General features: G+C 42.0%; 1 protein-coding gene across 4 annotated transcripts in view; it reads right to left on the bottom strand.

The window, feature by feature from the left end:
* Pcsk5 (proprotein convertase subtilisin/kexin type 5) overlaps positions 1 to 24,156 on the bottom strand; it is a 413,349-nt gene extending 389,193 nt beyond the window's left edge. Inside the window, exon 1 of one of the 4 annotated variants that reach the window (XM_074052070.1) lies at positions 23,445 to 24,156. In XM_074052070.1, the coding sequence (XP_073908171.1) occupies positions 23,445 to 23,642 (198 nt within the window). In that variant the 5' untranslated portion in view covers positions 23,643 to 24,156. The remainder of the gene's footprint in view (positions 1 to 23,444) is intronic. The other 3 variants (XM_074052071.1, XM_074052074.1, XM_074052072.1) reach the window with 3 other exon arrangements.
* Positions 24,157 to 25,019: the final 863 nt, after the last annotated feature.

The raw sequence follows: 25,019 nt of genomic DNA, 5'->3' as shown, positions 1-25,019 counted from the left end.
AATATTCAAAACCCTGGCTATCGCCTGATTGCTACATTGACATTGTTCAAAGAGATGCAAGTAATTTAGTGGAAGAACAGAACTTCCCAAGTTTTCCTCCCTCTTAGTTCTAGCATGCCAACATTCTGTAGCTAAATTGTGAAACAGGTTTAAAGCCCTAATAAACTAGTGATAAAGATGTAGGGTGGAGAATGGTTCAGGCAGCCACAAGCACTTACTCCCATTTCAAATGGATCACGTTAATTTGAACTCCTACAGTGACTAATTAGATATGCTAGTATATCTCAATTCAGTTATTTTAGTTAGTGCAAAACTTTCACAGACCTATAAACAGAACTCGCCATGATGGATACAGCAATGTATTCCTCATCGCAGTTTCACAAACCACACAATGCACTCAGGATCAGTCAAGTTTAGCTAGCTGGCCCAAAGCTATGCAATCATGGATGAAGGCGCCCCATTACAACACAGTCATATTCCTTCTTGTAAAAGTAGTAACTATGCCCATCTCCCCAAAAAGGAGCCTTCCGACTTTCCCAGGAAAGTGGTCCTTGGTTCCAAGGGACTGACCAAGATCAAGCATTAGTCATTTATTTGGTCAATCATTTATCTTATCACTAGACTGTCACCAGGAAAGAACTATGAACTATTCCTCAAACTTTTTGCTATACCAAAATCAGGAAAAAGTATCTATCATTTCTTAGCAAGGCAGTTTAATGAAAGGAGTATAAAAGTCAGATTTTCACAGACCTTGGGAAAAATACTGCACCTTCCCCCCTAATCTAGTTATTTGGTCACGTGCCACATATCTATAGATGCAAATTCCCTTGACCAATCCCGCCCCCAGACCCACTCACATATCTCCTAAAGAAACACAGGCTGATAAATACTACTGTATCTCCTGCAAAGGATCAAGATGACCAGTAAAGTTTCTCTACATTTTTAATAAGACAGCTCTCAGAAGTTGTTTTCATAATCAGCATGTGAAGATGTGGGAATCAGATCTGCTACTTACCAGGCGAGGTCTCTGTGCCTAACTTTTTTGGGCACTCAGATTCTTCATTTTTATAATGAGGGGGCTAGGTGACATCATTGCTCCCAACTCTAAAACCCAATGTATCTAATTAGCTAAGGTACACTTATACTTTAAGAGACTAATACTAAGGGTCTTCCAAAGCCATGGGCTATTAGGAGGGACATTTCTTTCAAGACAAATAAATTACTAGTAGTGAAAACACACACACACACACACACACACACACACACACACACACACACACACACATACACACACAAGCTTTCTTACCAACAGTAAATAACCAAATTCAATGTGGTAGTGTAAGGGCAAAAGGCAGTTCCTTAATGGAATTGCTGGATCCAGCAAGATTCAAGCAATAAACTTTATGGAACTTTGTCATACTCTCACATCTCAGAGCCCTTTATGATAACACTCAAGTCGATCCATTTGGCTGAGTTAATAATTAGTTTAAATCTGTTACAAGTTAATGATGAGCAGACAAGTCACTCACAGTACATGAAGATACAGCAAATTTGTGACACAATTCACAGATGTATTTTGTACTGTCTTTTATTTTTCTTCATTTCCTACTCAGATAGAAAAAGTCACTTAAGAACAAACAGAACCCTTAAATATGACTTATATATACATTGGCTGGATTTAAAGGGAAGGCTTCTTTTGGGAAACACATAAAGTAGTTTTGGAAGGATCTCTCAGAGGTTGAGCCAGACCCCAGGCCACTTGTGTATTTTGAGACTCCTGGGGTGTTATAAAATAAGGAAATGTCAAAATATGTAGCTTACTTATTTAAATGTTTACGTGTAATACCAAAATACAGCTATGCCCTAATTTTGGAATGTACAGTGTATATTACTTCTTAGCATACTATAAACAGTGGGACATGGCAGTAAGACTACATATAATGAAAATTGTCAAGTGGACATTGTATTTCACTCCAGCCAGGGCACAAAGCTGTATCAATAGGCTCATTGGGATATGTCATAAATATGTAATCTGGAACCAAATGACCTCCCAGTCCATGTTCCCAATATCTGGTCCCCTGGTTAAGACCCTGAGGTTCACTTAGAGATTTGTTATGTGGACAGGCTGCTCAGTGTCAGTTACATCACATGCATAAAATCTGACATTAAGCATCAACAAATACTTATTCATGTTTGTAACTAGGCAAAGATCTTTCCCTACCTCAAATATAAACGGGCTGTAATTAGTCAAGATCTCACTATCGAAGCATCAAAATGCAATAGAGTTGAAAATGAGCTAATGATTTATGTGTTTTGGTGGTAATAGATGGAGAAACAGTGGGTTCCTCAAGGAAAGAGAAACTCCGAGCTCTAAGGAACAGCAGGTGCTACGGAGGAGTGAGCACAATGGCCCTCAACCTAGCTGCACGAGGCAGCCCTTTTTCCTCAGGGTGCACATTCCAAGACTCCCAGTGCGAGTCTAAACCAAAGGAAGACCCAAACTCTCTATATATTATGTTTTCTCCTATAAATAGATACTTATGATAAATTAGGCACAGTAATAGATTTAAAGATCAACAGTAAAAAAACAGAACAATTAAAGTAGTATACTACCTTAAAAGTTATTGTTAACATTTATGAATTAGTTATTTCTGGAGTTTTTCCAGTTAATATTTTCAGATTGAGGTTGACTTGGTGTAACTGAAACACGAGAAAGCAAAACCACAGATAAAAGGGGACTACTACATGTAAGATCCCACCCAGCCCAACTGGTCCGATTCTGTGACCCTGTGATTAGGTTGGAGAGCCACATGGGGCAAGGGAGCTGAGGAAAGACAGGCTAAGGGAAAAGAACTCCAGGAATCAGGATTTGGGTGACTGACTGTAAGGAGGCAGAGCAGGGGCACCCTAGAAAAGACCTGGTATGGGACTGGGTTGAGGAAGAGTCCAGAGATAGGCCACTTTGTTCACCAAAGGAGTAGAGGAAAACAGCCCTCTGTGGATGAAAGGACATTCAGGTAAGTGCAGTTTTGGCAAGAAAAATCGAGACAGTGCTTTTCTCCCCAGTAGACTGCATAATACCATCATTCTCTTACATGTCTGTATTCAAATATTCTAAACAAGGACTTTCTCTTATCGTGTCACAGAGAACAGGTCACAACTCTGCTCAAAGCTATCAAAGAGTCTCCTTCCTCACTCACTTTGCATAGCCTTCAAAGACCTACAGGTTCACTCCTCAAGATGAGTTCCCAGACCACCACCACCACCACTGCAGCAATAGCAGCAGTACACCAGAAGCTTGTCCGAAATGTTGGACCTCTGAACCCATCTTGGAACCATGAAACCAGAATCTACATCTTCACAAGATTGCCACTTGACTCCAATGTACATTAAAATGTGAAAAAGCATCAACCCACAGGATGGGATGTCTCCTACCTGCCCTCCCAGCCCACAGGCTGTATCTCTCTAACCATCTTCAGCCACACCCTTGCTTGCTCAGCATCACTGATCTTACAATTCTTCCAACATACCAGGCTCTCCAGCCCAAAGCCTTTGTTACTTCTACTTGAATGTGTTTCCTTCAGATATTTGTAAGACTTACTCATTTCCCTCATCTTCTTTAGATCTTTGCTTATACTTTCTTTATGAAGACTTCCTTAGCTATCTAGTTTTTTAATTGAAGCAATTTTTGAGACATTCCGTCCTTCCTGATTTTTGTTTGATTTTTTCCCCTTCCCTATTTTGAACCCATAGCATTTACCACTGTCTGACACACGCTTGTTTCCTATACCTTTGACTATTAGCAAGATCCTTTTCTATATTGCAAAACACAGGCACAGATTATTTATATCTCCCCCTATCAGGAGATGAATTTGAAGGCTGGGGACATGGCTTCAGTGGTAGAGAGCCTGCTTACCAAGTGCAAGGCCCTGAGTTCAAACCCCAGTACCACCAAGAAAAGGAGATGATTAATATGATTCGTGTCCCCATTTCTTGAAGTTTGGCTTAGTCCTGTGACTTATTTTGACCAATGTTATGTTAGCAAACAAGACATGAGCAGAAATTTGCAAAGGACTTGCTCATTAAGTCTTCCTCTCTGGCTGCCAGATATCTTGTCCCTCTGAGAAACCTCATCTAGCCTGCTGGATGACGTGGCCAGATCCATCACCACACACACAGACACACACAGACACACAGACACACACACACACCCCCCCCAAGCCAGCAGCCAGCACCAACCACCAGGCATGTAAGTGAAGTCACCCTTAGAGAGCCAGCCTCCAGTGAGCCACCGGTTGTTGAAGAAACTACGTAACTCACAGCCTCATAAACAATAAGGATTATGGTGTTCAGCCATGAGTTCTGGGTGACTTATTCTGAAGCAAGCTGCTACCCTGTGCCTGTGAGTCTATGAATTCCTCGAATGTAGGAAGATTCTGTGCTGCTTTGTACGGTGCTCAGCACAGTGTGCGTATTCTAAGTATTTCCAGTTACTGTAGAAGAACAGAATGATGGTGAAGAGAGAAGAGCTGGCCCTCATCAGCAAGGAGCTAGAAAGTGGCTGACAGCCTTTCTGGGTTCACTGTAGTCTTTGCCTTTTGAGAATAAAGTTGAGCAAAATAAAATTTTGACTACTTTGATAAAAGAATATTTTGGCAAAGGAAAAAAGGTACATGTCCACATGCAGTGTATCAATTTTTTTCCAAAATATTTCTAGTTCGCTGGTGCTTAACTTGCCTAAGACTGCACACCCTGCCCTTTAGAACAGTTTTCACATTGTGAAGCACTTACTTGTCCCATTTTAAGTTATTCCAACTTTTAGCAGATCACAAATCGGCCAACCAAATCCCTGTGTGTTACTTCAATTCTTTCTTGCCAAAAAAGAAAAATCTGCTGCTTTGGATTCATTTCAACAGTTGGAAATTCAGGCCATCACGTTTTACATCTCAGATGTTCCCTACTGTGTCCACATCACATAAATCAGTGAGTGCAAGATACCCACATGCTGTGAAGCCAGTCCTCTACAACACGAAAGCATAACTTCCTCCTGGAAAGGGGCGGCAAATTTAAGTGAATTTTGCAGCAGTGGGTGTCGTAATTCTGAAAGCACAATGTGGCCCTCTGAGGAGGCATGAGCAAGTGTGATGGGCAAGCAGAGAGAGTTCTCTATTAAACAAACTTTTCCTTCTCTTTTTTTCTGAGCTGATGTTTCACTGTGTTGCCCAGGCTGGCCTGGAGTTCGTAAGCTCAAGCAATCTTCCTCAGCCTCCTGAGTACGTGAGACTGGACGAACAGCCTTTCAAAATACAGAGTTAATAAATTACTTTCATTTGATGAGGAAAAATAAAAGACAACTGCAACACACTAAATGTCTGTCTTCCTGAAAAAAAGACAAGAAAAACCCTGAATTTTCAGAAGAGGCTTATCAGTCATTAACAGGTGCCTCTGAAATCACAGAATAAATTTCACCCTAAAAACTGGCATGGCTGAAGTTATGGAAACAGCCAAGATGCCCCACTACTGACAAATAGATTAAGAAAATGTGGTATTTATACACAATGGAATTTTACTCCGCCATGAAGAAGAATGAAATCTTATCATTCACATGTAAATGGATGGAACTGGAGAATCATCTTAAGCAAAGTTAGCGAGGTTCAGAAGGCCAAAAATATGTTCTCCCTCATATTCAGACTTTAGATCTAGGGCAAAGGCAGCGATGTTGTTGGACTTTGGTCACACACTAAGAAGAGAGCACATATGGGAGGAACGGGGATAGGTAGGACCCAAAACTTGAAAGTGTTTGATGTTCCCACTGCAGAGGAGCTAATATAGTAACCTTAAATTGACAGAGGTCAATATGGGAAGGTGACCGGGAAGAAGTGAAGAGGTCAGGTAGAGATGAATCAATTTGGGTTGTAATACACTTGTGCATGAAAGCAATGCTAGGAGTCTCTCTGTATAGTTATCCTTATCTCAACTAGTAAAAACACTATGTCTTTCTTATAATTGCTTATGTCTACTTGTCAATAAAATTGGAGAAAAGGACAGAGCAGGTTCTTCCTGGAAGCGAGGGGGTGGGGGCAGGGGAGAGAAATGGCCCCAACAATGTATGCACATATGAATAAATTAATAAAGAAAAATAAATAAATAAATTTATGGGATTATAAAATAAATAAATAAAACTGGCATGGCCGGTATGTAACATGAGGGCAAAGAAGCAAGTCTGAGGACAACTGAGATCCTGGATCTTCACAGGGCTTCTTTCAGGAAATTTCAAATCTCCTCTAAACAATAGAATTGCATGTACAATAGATATTGCAGAGACCTAATATCTGGTTCCTGGGGTTTTTTGTTTTGTTTTGTTTTTTGACAGACAGCATTACTAATGGAATAATGAGCAAAATGTAAATTGGGGCTCCATTTTAAATTACAGCCTTCTCATCCAGAGTATCATATAATTATTTCTCTCCCTTCATCACCCATCTTAGTCTATGGTATGAATGAAGCTAAGGTGAGACTGAGATTGGACTTTTGCATTAGTCAGCATGGGCAAAGTCTCACTGCAGTAACAATTAACCCTATGAAACTTACAACTTGAAACCACAAAGGTTTATTTCTAGTTCACGTGACTGCCCACCATGTACCCCTAGTGCTGCTCATGAAACCCCCTTGAGGACTCGGCCTAATGAAACATCTGCCCCCTGGAGCTCTGCCAATCACTCAGGCAGATGCTCGTGGCCACCAGTCATTCACTGACTGTTAATGAAGGGACATGTGTCACTTCTACTCACATTTCACTAGTCAACTGAAGTCACCTTGTTACACTTTACTCTAAATATAGAGAAATTAATTTTATTCCATGGTCAGGAGGAGAATCAGAAATACTCAGTGGACAATACAATAATGACTGTGGTAGCCTCTCTATACTCCCTGCCTTTTTTACTGAACAGTCTATTTCAAAATATGTTTCTGAGGGCATTTTAATGACAGAGCACCCTTCTAAGTGCCATGTGGAATATAAAGATAAACCAGACAGAAATCCCATTTTTAAAGGAATTAACATCTATCTGCAGAGCTTAAAAGAAAAGATGATGAAATGATAGATGGATAGAAAGAAAACAAGGAAGATAAGTTGCATGCATGATGAAACTGTCAAATGCCAATACAAAGAAGCACCTAAGGTAGACGATAGTTAAATGCTGGAGGTGCTAGCCACAAGCTGTTTCACTTCTGAGAAGGGCTTTTCAGAATGAACAAAAGCTGTCCAGACCGTGAGAATGACATGAGTGGAGGCAAAAAAGCAGGCCATAGCAGAAAACACAGAAGAATACAGGAAGAAGAGAAAGAAAATAAAGTTTTTTTGGACCAGATTAAAAGAGGAAACCAAGTGGGACAAATCTTAATTCATGCAATAGTCCAAACAAAATGTTACAAAGGTCTTTGCTACTGACACTGTCACAATTGAGAGGAGGAAATAGCTCTACTCTCAAATTATCTATCTTATGAGAACACTCAGCTTTCCCGTCTTCCATCTGACCCAGAAAATTGAGCCCATCTTTCCTTCTATCTGCCTAAACCTGAGGGCCTGGTCATTTGAGGCCTGGATCTGATAAAATTGAATAGGCCAGATGGGAGCCCCATCTCAATTGAAAGACTGACTTCTGGCCACAGTTACCCAAGCAAGAGAATGTTCCTTCTGTAATTAAAGGGAGTTCACTCCCAATGAATATTTGTGCTGGTTGTCTTGAGTTTGTTTCCTATCTCCAAGGATATTTCAGAAGCCACTCCTTAAGGAATAAGCTGCACGTCTAAATTTATGTGTGTTTGTTCTGGAGTCTGCAATCCTTCCTCTCATGCAGATTTAACTTCAGAGTTTTGGCGTCTCAAAATGACCAGTCCAGGTGGGCCATGCCATGAGTCTGTGACTACCATGAGATTCTACTGCGCATTTTATACAGAGCTTGGAGAGCCTTCAAGGGCACAGAACTATGTTTATTACTTCCACTTTTCCTACAGTCAACTCTTCCTGTGATCTGAAACTATATTTTTTATTGACCAGTCCTTTCATGGGGGGTCTCTATGCTGTTCCACTTCTCCAATAGACACAAGACTTCTGCTGCTATTTTCAGGGACATTATCATAGGTAGCAGGATCTCTGGGGTTTGCAGGGAAACATGGAGAAGCGATCCCATTCCTAGGAGGACCTGGGACTTGGCTCTCAGAGTGGATACTATCACACTAAGTGCTGTGATTCTCACACAAAGAATGTTCATGGAATTCAAAATCAGAAAGAATGGCCCCGTGGACAATGCCAAGGTCTGAAGCACTAAGAGATTAAGTGTTCGGCTACTTCCCAGGAAGCCTGGACTTCAGAGTCCACGCACAGTGACTCATCTGTCCAACGTCACTGCTTTGTACTGTACCTCTTTATGGAATATACTAAGCACTTATTAGCCTTCCTTATTTTTTTTATTATTCATATGTGCATACAATGCTTGGGTCATTTCTCCCCCCTGCCCCCACCTCCTCCCTTACCACCCCCCCACCCCCTTGATACCCGGCAGAAACTATTTTGTCCTTATCTCTAATTTTGTTGTAGAGAGAGTATAAGCAATAATAGGAAGGAACAAGGGTTTTTGCTGGTTGAGATAAGGATAGCTATACAGGGAGTTGACTCACATTAATTTCCTGTGCATGTGTGTTACCTTCTAGGTTAATTCTTTTTGATCTAATCTTTTCTCTAGTTCCTGGTCCCCTTCTCCTATTGTTAGCTTTCCTTATTGACTGGGCTGTAGAGTTTTTTTTTTTTTAAACACAATTTTTCTCCAGTGCTTGGATTTATTTTGCATATACAGTGCATGCCTGTAAAATACTTTAGGATTCAACTAATATTTAATAATTCCTTCTATAGATTGAGACTTCATGTACTACATGCTATAGAGTAATAATTAAGTCCCCCATGAGAAGAAAACAATGAAAGAAAAAATTAACTATAGTAAATTTCCTAAGAGAATTTTGGGAAAACTACTATGGGAATCAACGAGTTGGAACATCAAACTAATTTTACCTGTACCTTTATTTTGCCTATATTTCTAGAGGAAGGTATAGGTAAAGAGGTGAAATTTGAGAAGATAGGATTTCCAGAAGAGCAATGGACCAGGTAAATATCCAGATAGAAAGACTAGCACAGAAATGGGAAAGCATTCAGCATGGAATCTGGCGAACAATGGTAGGTTCACCTTGGCGTTATTAAGGGACAGAATAGGAGAGATGATGGAATAAACATTTCAGGACAAATATATACAGGCTTTTAGGAAATTCCCCTTCTTCATTTCTTTTATTTTTTTGGCAGTCCTGAGGTTTGAACATAGGGCTTGTGCTTGCTAGGCAGGTGCTCTACTACCTAAGTCACATCTCCAACTCTGGAAGGACTTTTTCTTTATTGTTTCTGAAACATTTTCATTAGTATATGGTAGTTATTCCGAGGGGTTTCATTGTGAAATTTCCATATGTACATATATTATATCCCACTTTGGTTCATCCCCTCCATTAGTCTCTGCTCCTACCCCATTCCCCTTCTTAAAATAACTACAACAGGTTTCAATGTTCCATACTCATTCTTATATAGAAAGAACATCAACCATACACCCTCCTTTACCTTCTTCATTTGCCCTCCCCCTCCCTCTAGAGTCCTCCCCTTAACACGACCTGTTTCACATTCCTGAAGGCATTGTTTAAGTGTCTGTTGGTCAGTGGGGATTGTACCTTGGTAGTTTGCCTGAAACTATATCGGGCTTGAATTTTTCTTAATGCCCTAGATCAATGGGAGTTACTGGTGGCTTCTGATCAGAAAAGTGAGAGCACCAAAATTAAACATGAAAACCATCTTCACCAATCCCAAGCTTAACCACTGCTCTGTTAACTGGACTCCACCTACATCAGCTGGCCCCCTTCCCTGGGACTTTTGCATTTGCAATCTCTTCAGCATGAACTTTGACCCACCCCCAGAGTACCTTGCAATTGGTTCTTTCCTAACATTCAGGTATCTATGTACTCTAGAATTTCTTCATCCATGACCCAACACATCTAAAGGAGTTCTCTCTTTCTGTATCACTCTTTAGTTTGCTAACATAGTTTGCTTTTCAACAGCACTTACACTTCGAAATTATTTTATTCATATCATTACTAGCTTATAGCTGTCTCCTTTTCCACTCTAATATAAGCTTTGTGTGAGCAGACAAATGTTGGATTGTGACCACTAGAATGACTGACAAATAAGTACTCATAGCTATACTTAACTGTTTAATAGATATAATTCACCCATCTTACAATTCACCCACTTAAAAAGATACTACAATGGTTTTCAATATATTCACAGTTGTGTAAAAATGGTCATAATCAATTTTACAACATTTTTATCGTCCCCCAAAGAAATGTCAAACCTACCAGCAGTCATTCAACATTCCCCTTCAACTCTTCCAGCCCTGGGCAACCACTAATCTAGCTTCAATTTCAAATAGATTTATCAATTTTGCACCTTTTATACAGGAATGATACAATATGTGGGCTTTTATGAATGGTTCCTTTCACTGAGCCTAGCATTTTCAAGGTTTATCCACATCAGAACTTCATTTTTTTTCTTTTGGTGGTACTGAGGTTTGAACTCAGAGCCTTACACTTGTTAGGTAGGCAGGCTCTCTACCATCTGAGCCATGCCTCCAGCGCATTTTGTTGTTGTTTTAGTTTATTTTTCAGATGAGGTCTCATGGTTTTGCCCAGGGTTGACCTGAGACCCTGATCCTCCTATCTATGCCTCCCATGTAGCTGGGATAACAAGCATGTGCCATCACAACTGGCATCTTTTGTTGAGATGGACGGGGGTTCTCACTAACTTTTTGTCATGCTGGTCTGGAACTGCAATCCTCTTGTTCTCTGCCTTGAGTGACTGAGATTACAGGTGTGAGAAGTTCTAGGTGGCTAGAACTTCATTTTTATATTCATTTTATATGTTCCATTGTATGGATATACCATATTTTTTATTCACTTATCAGCTGATAGACAGTTGGCTTCTACTTTTTTGGCTATTATCATAATGCTGCCACAAACTGTTGTCTGCAAGTTTTTATATGGACAAATGTTTTCATTTCTCTTGGCTACATACATAGGGATAAAATTGCTGGGTTACATGATAGCTTTTACATTTAACCTTTCAAGGAATTGCCAGACTGCTTTCCAATGTGGTCACACGTTACATTCCCATCCTGCAGTGTATGAATGTTCTAATTTCTCCACATCTACTTCAACACTTGAGATTAATTGATTTTTGGTTTTTGTTGTTTGTTTTGGTAGCACTGGGGTTTGAAATTGGGGTCTCATGATTTCGAGGCAGGCTTATGTCACTCTACTGGCCCTTTTTTGTATAGGGTATTTTCAAGACAGGGTCTCAAGAACTATTTGTCCAGGCTAGCCTTGAACCCTGATTCTCCTGATCTTTGTCGCCACAGTAGCTAGGATCACAGGCATGAGCCATCAATGCCCAGCTTGTCTTTTTTGATATAGCCATCCTAATGAATGCAAACTAGTATTTCATTGAAGTTTGGACTTTGGTTTGCCTGGTAAATAATGATGCTGAACACATTTTTTTATGGGCATATTGGCCTTTTGTATATCTTCTTTGAAGAAATGTTGACTCAGATCTGTTGCACCCATTCACACATTTTTAATTGACCAGTTGGTCTTTTATTATTGAATATATACTTTTATGCAAGTTCTCCATCAAATATGATTTGCAAATATTTTTCTCCATTCTATGGGTTGTTTTCTTCACTTTCTTTGTAGTGTCCTTTAATAACTACTTTTTAAAACAAATCAATGAATAGAATGAATCCTTTCTCACAAAGAAAACCTATGGATAGATGCCAGTGGCTCATGCCTATAATCCTAGTTACTTGGGAGGCAGAGATCAGAGGGATCACAGTTCAACGCCAGCCCAGGCAAATATTTCACAAGACCTTATCTCAAAAATACCCAATACAAAACAAGGCTGGTGGAGTGGCTCAAGTGGTAGAGTGCCTGATAAGCAAGCATAATAAGGCCTTGACTTCAAGCCCCAGCACTACCAAAATTTTTTTTTAAAAAGACCACCTTACAAGTACATGACAAATTACTGATGAGCAAGACCTAAAAGGGTGGCTCAAATCATCTGTTTCAGTCTGAGTGCCCTTCACTAGTTCCCAGGATCCTCATCCTATGATGAGTCAGAGAATGCAGCATCTGCTAAATTGGTTTATGGTGTCTAATCCAATACAAAGATCCCTAGGGGGAACCTAACCTGTAAAAAATCCTAAGTGGCCTACAATTTAGTTTTGCCTTGGGAGGCTTTGAAATTAATGTATCCCCTCCCCCACAAGAAATACACACACACACACACACACACACACACACAGTTAATGGAACCTGAGCAGGCCCAGGATAAGTAAGAAGCACTCTTCTAAACTCACAGTTATGGGCATTTGCTCACAAAGTGAAAGGCCCTGCAGTTGCCTGCCTTCTTTGCACTGTATGCAGAGTACTGAGCGCTATCCAGCTTTACTTTGGCTGAGAAATTCAACTAGAGAAAACAAGATACAAGTCTGGGAACATCGATATGGAGAGAATGGTGTATTTTTACAGCTGTAAGAGCCTCTCATTATAGAAAAATACCAGACCTTTTATGTATGTAGTACTTATTATAAAAATATCAGCCTGTAAATATATTGGGACACTGGGAAGACTATCAAGGAAAGACTAGATTTTAATAAATTTTAGTTTCCATTCTTGCATGGTATCCAAAACATAATTTTCCCAGGAGAGAATTAACTTCTGATATAATGCGGAGAAGATTATAAGAGTAACTTAATACTTCTTTTGTGATGAAATCCTAAATTAACATACAGATTAACATATAAATGCAAACAAAATTAATCTATTACATAGAGTAATCTTAAATTGTTATATATTATAAAGAGAAGAAGGTATAAATAATTTTGAAAACCCACATTTTAAAATATATCTATACTCCTATAAAGCAGTAAAGTTTAGGAAAAGAATGCATAAAAGACATACTCAGAGTTCAGCTTCATTGTGTTACATAAAAAATATGCATAGAAAGGGCAAACTATGTGACGTGAATAAATTCTGGTTATATTCATCTATTATAATACAGAGATGGGAAGTAGGGTATGTAAAAACCTACGCTAGAAGTAAAATTAAAATGTGACATAGGACATGCAACCCATTTAAAAAATCATCCTTAAATATTATTTCTGATATTACATTCTCTGTTTATACTGTTTCTTCTACACTCAGCGCTCAATGCAATCTTCAGTTGTTAAGTCAAATAATGGAAAACACATTTGGGAGCTGAAAGCAATCACCTATGTGTCTGTCTTTATCCCTTAAGTTGGTGCAGGACCTGCAGTGCAAATAATAGCACACAGTTGTGTAAAGCAGATAATGTCTATTTATCCAAGGAGAACTGCAAGATGAGGCAAACTTCATGTTTATTTGCTCGGTGGGAATCCAGCACAAATTACTTGGAATCCTCATTTTATCCACACTGATATCCATTCAACTATGCTAGTCTCCATTCCTTGACTCCTTTCAACCCATTAGCCTGCACCTGTTCCCTGTCTGGACAGCCCACATGTGTGTCCACATCTTGGATCTTATGATCAAGCAGAATAGCTCTAACTAGTAGTTTATGAAAACACCTCTGGATGGCTCTATCTTTCTATGACTTAACAAGCTGGCCCCACATTTTTATTTTGAATTTATAAGCCCTACATCCACCCAGTTCCTCTGGTCCACAAGTCCTATTTTGTCCCCACTACATTTCAAATGGTGCTCTTGTATTCAAAAACTGTTCACTCACTTGTGAACAGATTTTCTTTTTGCCATCTCTCCCTGGTTGATGCTAACTTCCCGATGTGTCCTTTTCTAATCTCAAAAGCATTAGTGAGAAAAGAACAAAATAATGCAAAACCATTCAATCAATGGTTTATTTTTTTCCACTCATTTGTTTAATTTCTACTCAATGAGCAATAGCTAAGTACAAGCAGCTAATAACCTTGTTACTATTTGGCAATTCATTCTATAGTGACCTAGCTTGGATTCTTATCAGAATTTCCTAAAAATGTTCCAAAACACTGGAACATCCAGACACCACTTTGACCCAGTACCCAGTCATCCACAGGTGGCCTTCACCTTCTTCAGTGACAAAGAGAAGGGGTCACTCCACCCACAAGCTCACTTTCTATCCCAGTATGAACTCCTCACACTCTCTACTCTCCTTTCATTCTCTGAGTGTTCAGACACCAATGTTGCCTTTCCTTTTCTAACCTCTCCCTCTCTACCTAAGTCCTTTGTGTCTCCTGTTCCACTTAACCACTGTGCTTCCCTGGACCTTGTGCTGTTCTATGTAACAGGGACACAAACACAAATTAGGTACCATCTTATACTTAGGGAACTCACTGGCTAGTGGAAGGATAGGTGTGTGATTACACACACACACACACACACACACACACACACACACACACACATACACACACACAATTATGATAACCATTACTTCTTTTTCAATTTTGGATATATCTGAAAGTGAAAAAGGACATGAAAAAATAATTAATGGAGGTGAAATGAGTTAGTGCACTTAAAGCAATTTTTCAAAAGATACATAACTGATGGCAGATGTGTTAGTTCAGCAACTCAGAAGGTAGAGACAGGAAGATCCTTAGTTGGAGGTCAGCCCAGACAAAGTTAACAAGACCCTACCACATAAACAAAACACAAACAAAAAGGGGCTAGGGATATGAGTCAAGTGGTGGTAGAATGTCTAGTATTTGTGAGGCCCTGGGTTCAATACCCAGTACAACAGCACACAGAGAAAAAGATATAACTGACATTCACAAAGGATGTAACTTGTGCAGGTGCTAGTCACAAGCTAGTTTTAACTAATCCTTTAAGGGAAATACTGTTATTCTCTCCTTTCCCATATGAAAGATATGAGACACAGACAGCTTAAGATGATTGCCTAAGGTCCCTCAGCTAGAAAGTAGCAGCATCAGAATTCAAAGCTTTCTGGTTCTAGATTTATGGTCCTAACCACCCCAATAAACTGACAAGAAAAACATGAAGGGAGAGAGTATGGGTACATAGGAAGGTTTGTAGAAGCAGATGCACAATGAAAAGCTTTTACAGCCATACTCGATAGCCTCACAACCTGACAGCCACTCCACCATCACTCACTGGAGCTGAGAACACAGGAAATCTTCTTAAGAATAATACCCATCATTCTTGATTCTCCTAGGGCATGTTTCACTGTTACCTGCCCTCTAACTGAGGCATCCTTTCTTCCTGAAGCTCTTTCACTCTGCATCTTCCTGCCTCCCTGTCCCCTTCACCTGTTACCTTTCTCTTTTGCTCCCCAAGTAGAAACATTCCTCCCTCTTTCCTTTCAATCTCTTTCTCCTCATGCTTCATCCCTTAGCAATCCTACGTACTTACAGTTTTGTTTCTATGAGGTGCAAAGGTCACCTGCAGAGGATCTTTACTTCTTTCCTGAGCTAAATTCTCTCCACCTAGTGGACAATTCTACCTGCCAAGAGGTTGCTGCTAATCTAAGGCTGCTGATAGTCTCACTTCTAAGAAGACTCTGAAGGACACAAAAGTCAGGTATACGGAAACAGATTAGAATGACGGTTATCAGGATTAGGGAGGGAGAGGAAGTGGGAAGGTAGGTCAAATACATCTAGTAATCTAAAGTAGGAGTACTACAGGTAATAATATTTTACCATTTAAGGAAAATTTGCTACATTTTAGTCACTCATATTATATTAGTTACTCATATAAATAAAAAGCAGAAAGGAAGATAATCATAGAAGGTGCTACGGTAATTTACCTACCTGGAGTAATCATTTCACTATATGTAAATATAAAGTGTGTGTGCATACATATCAAAATATCATGTTGCATACCTTAAAATATACAATACATTTTAAAAGAAACTAATGCTGAGACTACATTTTTGTTCCTTATTTTGGCAGCATTGGGGTTCGAACTCAGGGCCTCAGGCTTGAGCCATGCCCCCACTTGGTCCTTTTTACTTTTTAGTGTGTTTTTCATATAGGTTCTTGCACTTTTGCCTGGGCCAGCCTTGGGCCACAGTCCTCCTATTGACTCAGCCTCCTGAATAGCTTGGATTACAGGCATGCTCCTGTTTTTGTTCTTTAAAATGTTTCTGCAGACTGTCCTGATTCTAAAAAGGAGAACATCATTCATTCTCCTGGTCCCAAGACTTAAATTTTGCAGCTATTTTCACTTTCTCCCACCTCCTCATCCCTGTTGAATCCACCTCCATATGAACTTCCAAATCTTTCCAATCCCACAGCTTTTGTTTTCATTAACAATAACCTTTGGCAGCACGATAGCTTTCTGCCTATTCCAGCTCCTTATGTGCACTCCCACAGTCATGACTGCACCATACTACACTGTGCAGAGCTCCATTCATACTGGTTTTACTGAATGATCATTGAGAGGAATAACGTCCAGCTTCTTGAGAATGCAGAATGGCTTGTGATCTGTACGTAACCTGGTGGACTGTCATGTTTGTCAAATCAACAGGTTGTTGCCTCTCTTTGTGGGTCTTCATCTTACCCTTCCTAGTAATGTTGAAACTCCCTAGCATAGGCATTTATGCCCTTATATAATCTGATTCATACTGGGGTCATTCCTTGTCCTACATCTGTTTTCCCTTATTCAAGTAACAGCATTTCATTTTCCTTTAGGGAACTGTCCCTCCCCAAATGTTGGACTGCCTAGTAAAGGTCAACATCTCCCACACTTCAAGGCTGGACATGTGCCTTAAGCTGACCCACCCAAGTACTGCTACACCTCTGGACAAAGAGACTGGCCAGAACATGGGGACATGACCTCCCTCAATGATCAAGACCAACTGGAGTCTTTCCAATACTAGGTAAGAGAGGTACTAAGAAGAACTGTGCTTCTTTGTGGAAAGCATTTGTCTGAGAATGAAGCTAATACTGGAAAATGGAGAAATAGTAGCTATTAGTACTACCTCTGGCTTTTCAGCTGGGCAGACCCACAATAACTTTTTTTAAAACTTGGCTGTAGATGTTTCAGATCCCAGAATCCTTCAGATGAAAAAAAAATACAGTAGAGCACATGCTGCAGTATATTACATACACCCCTACCTGGACCAAGGGCAACATTCCATAGTTGCCCTTGATAATGCTATAATTAATGTCGGTTTAGGTCGGTATAGATATTGCCATGAAGAAAGTGCAGGTTGGATAAGCATTAGTTGCAAAAAGTCTCACCTTCTATCTTCAGAGCTGCACATAAAGTCACGAGGATCTGTTTAAACCTGCATGTTTATCCCCTTGTTTGTTAGTTTATGTAAGCAGTATGAGTTGGATTCTCAACACTTGCATTAAGAGTCACATCTATATCCCTCATGGGCCTATCAACGTTTCAGTTTTATTTCCCACTATTCTTGGATACCCACTCACATTGGAGCCAAATTAAATTAAAAAAGATATATATATATATAGTAATTATATTATATTATATGCTCAGGGCATCCCACTTGCAAAGCTCTGGTTATTTTTAAGAGACAAGGGTTTTGAGAACTATTTGCCCAGGTTGGTTTTGAACCTGAATCCTCCTGATCTCAGCCTCCCAAGTAGCTAGGATTACAGACATAAGCCACCGGCATCTGACCTAAAAGGCCGTATTTTGATTCTTTAACTCAAAAGTCTGGCAACCTCTACTTTATATGGTCTGTTGCCCCACACCCATACCTGTGTCCACAGCTCTTAGGGGGAAAACATAACCACCCCTAAACTCTTAGGGAGAATGAGGCACCATGCTGACTCCTCTCCCTTTCAGCCCCCATTTTTTTTTGTTATTCATTTATTCACATGTGCATACATTGTTTGGGTCATTTCTCTCTCCTGCTTCAGCCCCCATTATATCCTCAGGGGCAATCACAAGAATGTGGAAACTCACAAACTGTTCCACTGTGGAAACCCCCATTAACCACAGCATTCCTTCATTTTCCTTTGATCAGCTTTTACAGCTCCCTGGTGTCCTTATAGAATATGTGATGTTCTCCATCCCTTGTGTAGCCATCTATGCATTCTTATTATTAGGATACCTGATTTTCACCACAATCATGTGAGGTGGATGAACAAGTATTGTGGATCCCTATTTGAAAAATGATGACCTGAGTATTGGGGTGATTAATAAATGACCCTGGAGTTTCACTCAAACCCAATTTCTGCTCTTATTTTCTTTCTGGTCTCACTTTCCTGCCAGGATTAATTCAAATGTGAGAATTTACTAACATTAACTGTTCCTCCTTGGTATCCTCAAATTTAGAGATGCGATCTGTAGAAGCTAGTGACAATACTATATGAGTAATTTCACTCTAAATTCTGTGCAAATTTTATTTTGATAAAAACGACAATGAATGGACAAACACATATGCATGTATATATTTGCATATGTATGTACAGGAAGACAAAGTTTTATAGTCCTGAGTCACAGAGATACCTAGAGATACTTCAGCCTTGGAGAAAACCCAATCACGGCTTTGCAGAGCTTGAACCAACAACACAAATACCCCTCCCAGCCCAAGGGATATTTCAGGGTCAGGACACCCTCTCAGCCAGAGTCACACATAGCTGGACATTTTCCCAGCATACTACTCTGCTTCTCTGGCTGACCTTTAAGGTTAAAACCTCTGGATATCAGCCCATGAAAGAGAGTGATAAGGCAAATTCAGCTGCTTTGAGGCTCAGCAAAAAATGCAGTTTTTTATTTCAAACAGACTCCCCAAATCCCCAACAGCCGCATCCAAGCCATTCCTGGTCTACGATACTAATGCCACAGACCCACCACCATCAGGCCATGACCTCTAAGTGACTTTTTCCATTCAAGGTTCTCCTATTCTCCCTCCGTTTACTTCATGAGAAAGCAGTTAGCTGAGGTCAGGGCTGAGGTTCTTGGGTGTGAAGAGTTGCCCTGTGCAAAACCAGATGTATCACACAAAATGCTTAAGAATTTACTAGGGGAGCACAGTCCACTCTCCCATAAAACCCATCAGGCAGGCCATGTTCGCTATTTCAAGTAGGATCCAGAAGTACCCAGAACTATGATTTCACATAATAAACCAAGGTAAGAAGCTTTATAAAATAATCATTCTTCAGATATTTTTCTTCCTGTTTCTCCATCTCCTGCAAGCTTATCTTACAAGATTTAATGCACAGATAAATGAGGAAAGAAGGCACTGCATGGAAAATCAGTCCTGATTTCCAACATAACGCTATTTTATACAATTTTAAATTGTTAGTTTAGACAGAAAATCATTTTTTCTGGTCTACAAAGCTACCTTAACTTGGCTATCAAAAATTTATTTTTCTGGACTTCTGGACTGCGGGCATGGCTCAAACGGTAGAGTGCCTACCTAGCAAGTACGAAGCTCTGAGTGAAACCCCAGTACCACCAAATAAATAAATAAATGGAATTATTATTTTCCTAATCTTCCACTCTTAAAATGTCTTCCTTTTCCCATATCTAAAAGAGGTTTAGCATTCACTTATCTCAACCTTCCTCCGCTGATTCAGATTTAACAAATCTTTTACTGCAAGTCTAACTATGTGCTGAGCAATGCATAGTTAGCTAACTCTATTATTTAGAGATTTATCATTTTACAGATGAAGGAACAGGGCTCCTTAAGTTCAGTGACTTTTCCACTTTCACAGCTTTGCAAGTGGTGTCTGCAGTTTCCAAGTCCACATGCTGACAATGGGGACTCCAGGTAAAATATTTCTCCAGTATGGCTTGCATGTGCTTTTATCTTTCTGGAGTCTTGTTCAAGATAATTTACATGATGGGGGTAAGTGCTACTATTAATTTCAGGACTGGAATCAAGGATTATAGGCAACTCATAGAATGACAAATATAGCAATTACACACTGCAAACCCTCTCTTCACAAGGATCTTCTCCCTGGATTCAAATAACCAGAAACTAATTCCTCTATAATAGATCCAGTACAGTGAAAGTCTACAATGAACAATAGGTCCGGTCTTATTCCTTTACATCATTTCAATTCTCTAACCAGAAGATTGTTAGCTCAAAGGATCAGAGCACATGATGCTTAGTGAGATTAGTACAGAGGACAAAGGCCTCTTTCCCCTTGTCCATGCAAGTCAATAGGCATGCACACCTCCCACCCTCAGCCAGCCCAGCAGGTGCTGGTAGTACTAGATACTTAGAGGACTATGCAGAGTAGAGCACCTCCTAGGGGAAGAAAAGTAAGGCATTCCATAACTGATACTAATATCATGAAAATATAATGTACACTGACATAATAACAATGACTGGTTATTGTTATGGTTAGGTGTCACTTCGGAATTTCAAGGCATAGCCATTCACAAAACATAAATATTTTGTGAAAACCTATGAAAGAGTAATACTATCCCTATAACCAGAGGCAAGAACCCCCCCCCTTATTGTTGTCGTATAGAAATCAAGTATTTCCATTTTGCTAGTTTGTTTTTATTGCACACCCTATCTTTCATGAACAGAAGAGGAATACTTATTTTGTTCTATTCGAATTTCCAGGCCAGAAATTTTACCTCTAGTGACTTTTAAATGCTAAGATGCTACATAAAACATTACATTGATATTCTGAGTAGACAGTCAAAAATGTAGCTTTACTGTGGGAAAATTCACTACCTTATTCATCTAGAGTAGCATACTGGACATATCAAAAATACTACCAGAATAGTAAATGAGTTCAGAAATAATAAGCGTTAGTTCCAATTTTCAACACATGAGATGAGACCCCCCCACCCCCAAACCCAACTGGGCAAAAACAGGAGAACATTCCAGAGACATTTGGCAATTAGTGACTGCCCTCTGCTGAACCACAGCTGGTTTATTGCTGGAAAGAAAGAATAACAAAAGGATGTCTAAAATATTAAAAGACCAATGCAGTAAAGGATGAATAAGAAATGCATTTGGCCCTTACAGTGCAGTAATATCGCACGTGCAAACTCAATTTACCACCCCAGAGACTCCACATAGGTTTATGCTCCTTTGATCTAGAAGAGGAATTCTTTACACTGTAGAATAGAGGATCTTTTTACATTAATAATGGCATCAATTCAAGAGGTCCTCTGTAACCTTCGTAAGCACTAAATTTCTTGACTGGGGTTGTAAAAACCACAATAAACAGCAGTTGGTGTTATCTGTATGTAGACTTTCATAGTATTACTTTAAAAATAAAAAGCCATGGGTCTTCATTATAAGGCCCTTTGTAAAAAGTCAGGGGGGCTGACAAGTGTGCTTGTCCCAAAGTGAGTAGGATGACAATTTCTCTCCTCACTAGAGATTCTGCCAGATCCTACAGTACCTAGGTTCTAGAAGATACAGGTGTCTGCTCATTGCAAGTCAGGAAGCTTCTTAGTGTCAACAAGTCCAGGTTTGTCTGAACTAAGTATCTGTGAATTATGACTGGTTATTTGCTTCCAGCTTACTGAACCACTAAATTAGAATTCAGGGAAATAGGGAATTTATTTTTCTCTTTCCTTCTCCACACTGGATGGAGCAATTCACTAAAAGGCAGGATTCATGAGGTAGGGGTTGGGGAGAAGGACGGACTACAGTCCTAGGTCTAAATCATTGCATGGGCCAACTTCTCAAAAGTCTTGGTTCCCTCATCTGCTGTATGTTAAGAATAACACCAAACAACGTCGTTTCTTAAATTAAGAAAGAAATGGATGTTCAAGGCCTTATCCTTTCAAATATGCTTAGCATACGACAGACGCTCAGTGTTAGCTGAACCTGAGATGTCTCTGGAAAACATGTGACGGACTGTTTTCTTCCACAAACCATGCCCCTTGCCCTGGTCTCTGTCCTTCACAGGACTTTTTCTCTTGATTATGTCCTCCCTCTGGGAGGGCAAAGAGCAAGACCTCGCCCAGAACCGTCAGCATTCCCAGCTTTTTCGAGCGGCAAAGACAGAGACAGCAGCTCTGCTTCTCCTTCGCGGGGTGCCGCGTCCCCCAGGGGGGCGGGTTGTCCCGCCTTCCTGGACGTGGAGCGGAATGGCAAATGGCATCAGAAACCATCTGTGCTCCTTTCCTCCGGCGGCACCAAACGGCACCTTCAGTTCTCTTCGCCTGGCAGAGCACATAGGGAGCGTACAGGGCGAGCGGTCCCCAAAGCGCGCCCCCTCCCACCATTGACCTCTCCTAGTACCCAAGCTGATTGGTGCCTGCACCAGGCCAAGAACCCCTCCTCGAGACAGCCCAGAAAAGTTTGCGGGAGGGGTCATCTTATGGCACCTACTCACAGAGCCCTTTCCACCTCTATTTCTCGAAGCGGGGGAGGGGGAGAGAGAACGAGGAAACCGGTACCCTTTAGCCCTCAATAACTCCAAATGTTCTACACTGCCCACCATCCTCTAACATCACTCGCTTTGTTGGTTGGCATTTCCCCCCGCCCCAGCATAGCAACTCCGCGAAAACCCGCACGCAGCACTCCCCCCAAACCCTGCAGGCCCCCCCCAACTCCTGTCCCAGCTCGCCGCCATTGGGTACCGGCACGTTGCACCCCCAAGGGAAGCCTATCCATTTTCCCAGAGCAGAACCCTGTCAGTGGCTTTTTGAAGTTTCCCATCCTACTCCTTCACCCTCCCCACCTGGGGCCCCCACGCGGATCCCTCACAAGGCAAGGAAACGGTGAGGTTTCCCCCCGAAATCCGCGGTTACGCAGTGTCCCGCCCTCTTCCCTCCCCTTTCCTCTCTCCACCCCTCCAGCTTAGTCCCCGCGCGCCAGCGTCTTCGGTGCCCAGCGGTTCTCTCGCCCAAGAAGAAACTTCTCTTGGGGCTAAATTCAGGTTGGAACAGGAAAGGCTTTTCCTCCCCGGCCCGCACCAGGGCTTCGCCCTTTACTCCTGAAAGAGTTCTCTACCACCACCCCCCACCCACCCCGGCCACCCGCAAAGACCTTTCCTCTAGTCACTAATGTTCCTAGTCTTTCCAGGTCAAAAGATCCAGTGGAGTCTGAAACACCAAGGGGACAGTCTGAATCCTTCCAGAGACACTACCTGTCTTGAGGAATTTAGAAACAAACAAACAACAACAAAAACCAAGTGAACAAAACAGGAATCCCGGCAACTTTGGTGTATGTGTGTGACTGTGTGTCTAGGAGAGGGAGAGAGAGCGCGCACGCGAGCGAGAGCATCGCCCAAGAGTTAGGGCAACAGCTGCAAGCGCACATCTGGAAGAGGGGGAGGGGGCCGAAGTGGAGGAGACCAGAAGCTCCCACCAGCTTCGGGACGTAGGGCCAGGCCAGCCAAGTCGTTCGTTACCTGTCCTATGTTGATGAATCCGTACTTGCTGGCTATGCGGTTGGCCTCCGGGAAGCCGCCGGCGATTTTGACCGCCCAGTGGTTGGTATAGACGCGCGTCCGGCACACCGGGAGCAGGCAGCCACCGAGCAGCGCCAGCACGCACAGCAGGTCCAGCCGTCCCGGGCAGCAGCAGCGGCTTCCCCAGCCCCAGCCCATGGTCCTGGCGCCTCGCTGCCTCTCTCACTGGCTCACTGGCTCGCTCGCTGGCTCTGCGCACTAAGCGGCGCGCACAACTAACTTCTCCGGCCTGGGCCGCCCAGGCGCGCAGCCCCGCGGCTCGCAGCCTCGGGCGATCGGCTGGAAGCGGAGAGCCGGGGCGGCCCCTAGACCATCCCTGGGGCTGCGGGGACCGCTGCTCCCTGCTCTCCGGCCCGCGGGGCGGTCAGCGAGCGCTCCCCGGCTTGGGAGCTGGAGGTGGCTGAGTGGGGCTGGCGCCCTCAGCAGTTGGGTCTCGCCGGCTCCGATCCCTGACTCTCCGATCGCTCTTGCTCCTCCCTGGGCCCCAGAGAGCGGCCGAGACGACCGGCGGGGGCGGTGCAGGCAGCGAACCGGCGCCCCCTCTGCTGGCCCGGGCTCCCAGTGCTTGCTCGCTGGCTCCCTGCGCACCCTCCGGCTCTCCGAGCAGCGCGCTAGGAGTGCGAGTGGCAATGGCAGCAGCGCCTGCTCTGCATAAATGACTCCCCCCACACCCCCCTTAACACCCCTCCTTTCCCACATCCCCCTCCTCCTCTCCCTCCTCCGCCCTCCCCAAAGAGGCCATAGCCAGGCGCCAGCCAGGTCCTAGCGCCTCCGGGTTCTCTCATCCGTAACCTCCAGGGTCCCTGGCAGCAAAGGCAAGTCTTTCCAAAGGGCTGAGAGGAGAGCCCCAGGGTCGTGATTTTACCTCCTTTTCTCACCTCTCGCCTGGATTTGTATTAATTTACCGCCACTTCCGGAAAGACTTAGAAGATTTACACGTTGGTGCGAGTTAAGCGCCCCGAAGATTCATTCATCCTCGTTCTAAACCTCCTTACACAATTAAACATTTAAGGAGGTCACATGTGTGTCAATTGCCGAACAAATAACCCAAGATTTTCACTTCGTTAATTCTTCATGCTTTTCAGCAACTGTTTATTTTACACATTGTGCTCCCGGGAGAAGCTACCGCACAGGACAGTAAGTCGCACTGACTGTTACAAAAGCCAACCACCATGGCTCCGAAGCCAGGTCTGTCGCCTGCTGACTTTCGAAATCAGCTCATCTGATACTAGACAGCGCCACGGGAGAGTAAATCCCAGCCGTGTAATGTAGGAAAGATATTTCTATGAATATTTGCTGTGCAAGTGGATGGACATGTTGGCTCAAAGGAATAACTTCATTCATTGGTTGGCTTGCGTCTGATGAGGGCTTCGTTTTCTCCACTGAGGGAAAAGTTTTTCAACTTTTCCAAGCACAACCCTGCAACAGTGAAAGGCTTTAATATAAAAACGACCATAGAGGAAGCCGGAATGAAATATGTGGCCGTACGGCCCTTCATTATGCATCCTGCACTGT

This window comes from Castor canadensis, chromosome 13 (genome assembly GCF_047511655.1).
Source record: "Castor canadensis chromosome 13, mCasCan1.hap1v2, whole genome shotgun sequence".
NCBI lineage: Eukaryota > Metazoa > Chordata > Mammalia > Rodentia > Castoridae > Castor > Castor canadensis.
The sequence above is the reverse complement of the archived record's forward strand: the minus strand, read 5'-3'. Positions and strand labels throughout refer to the sequence as shown.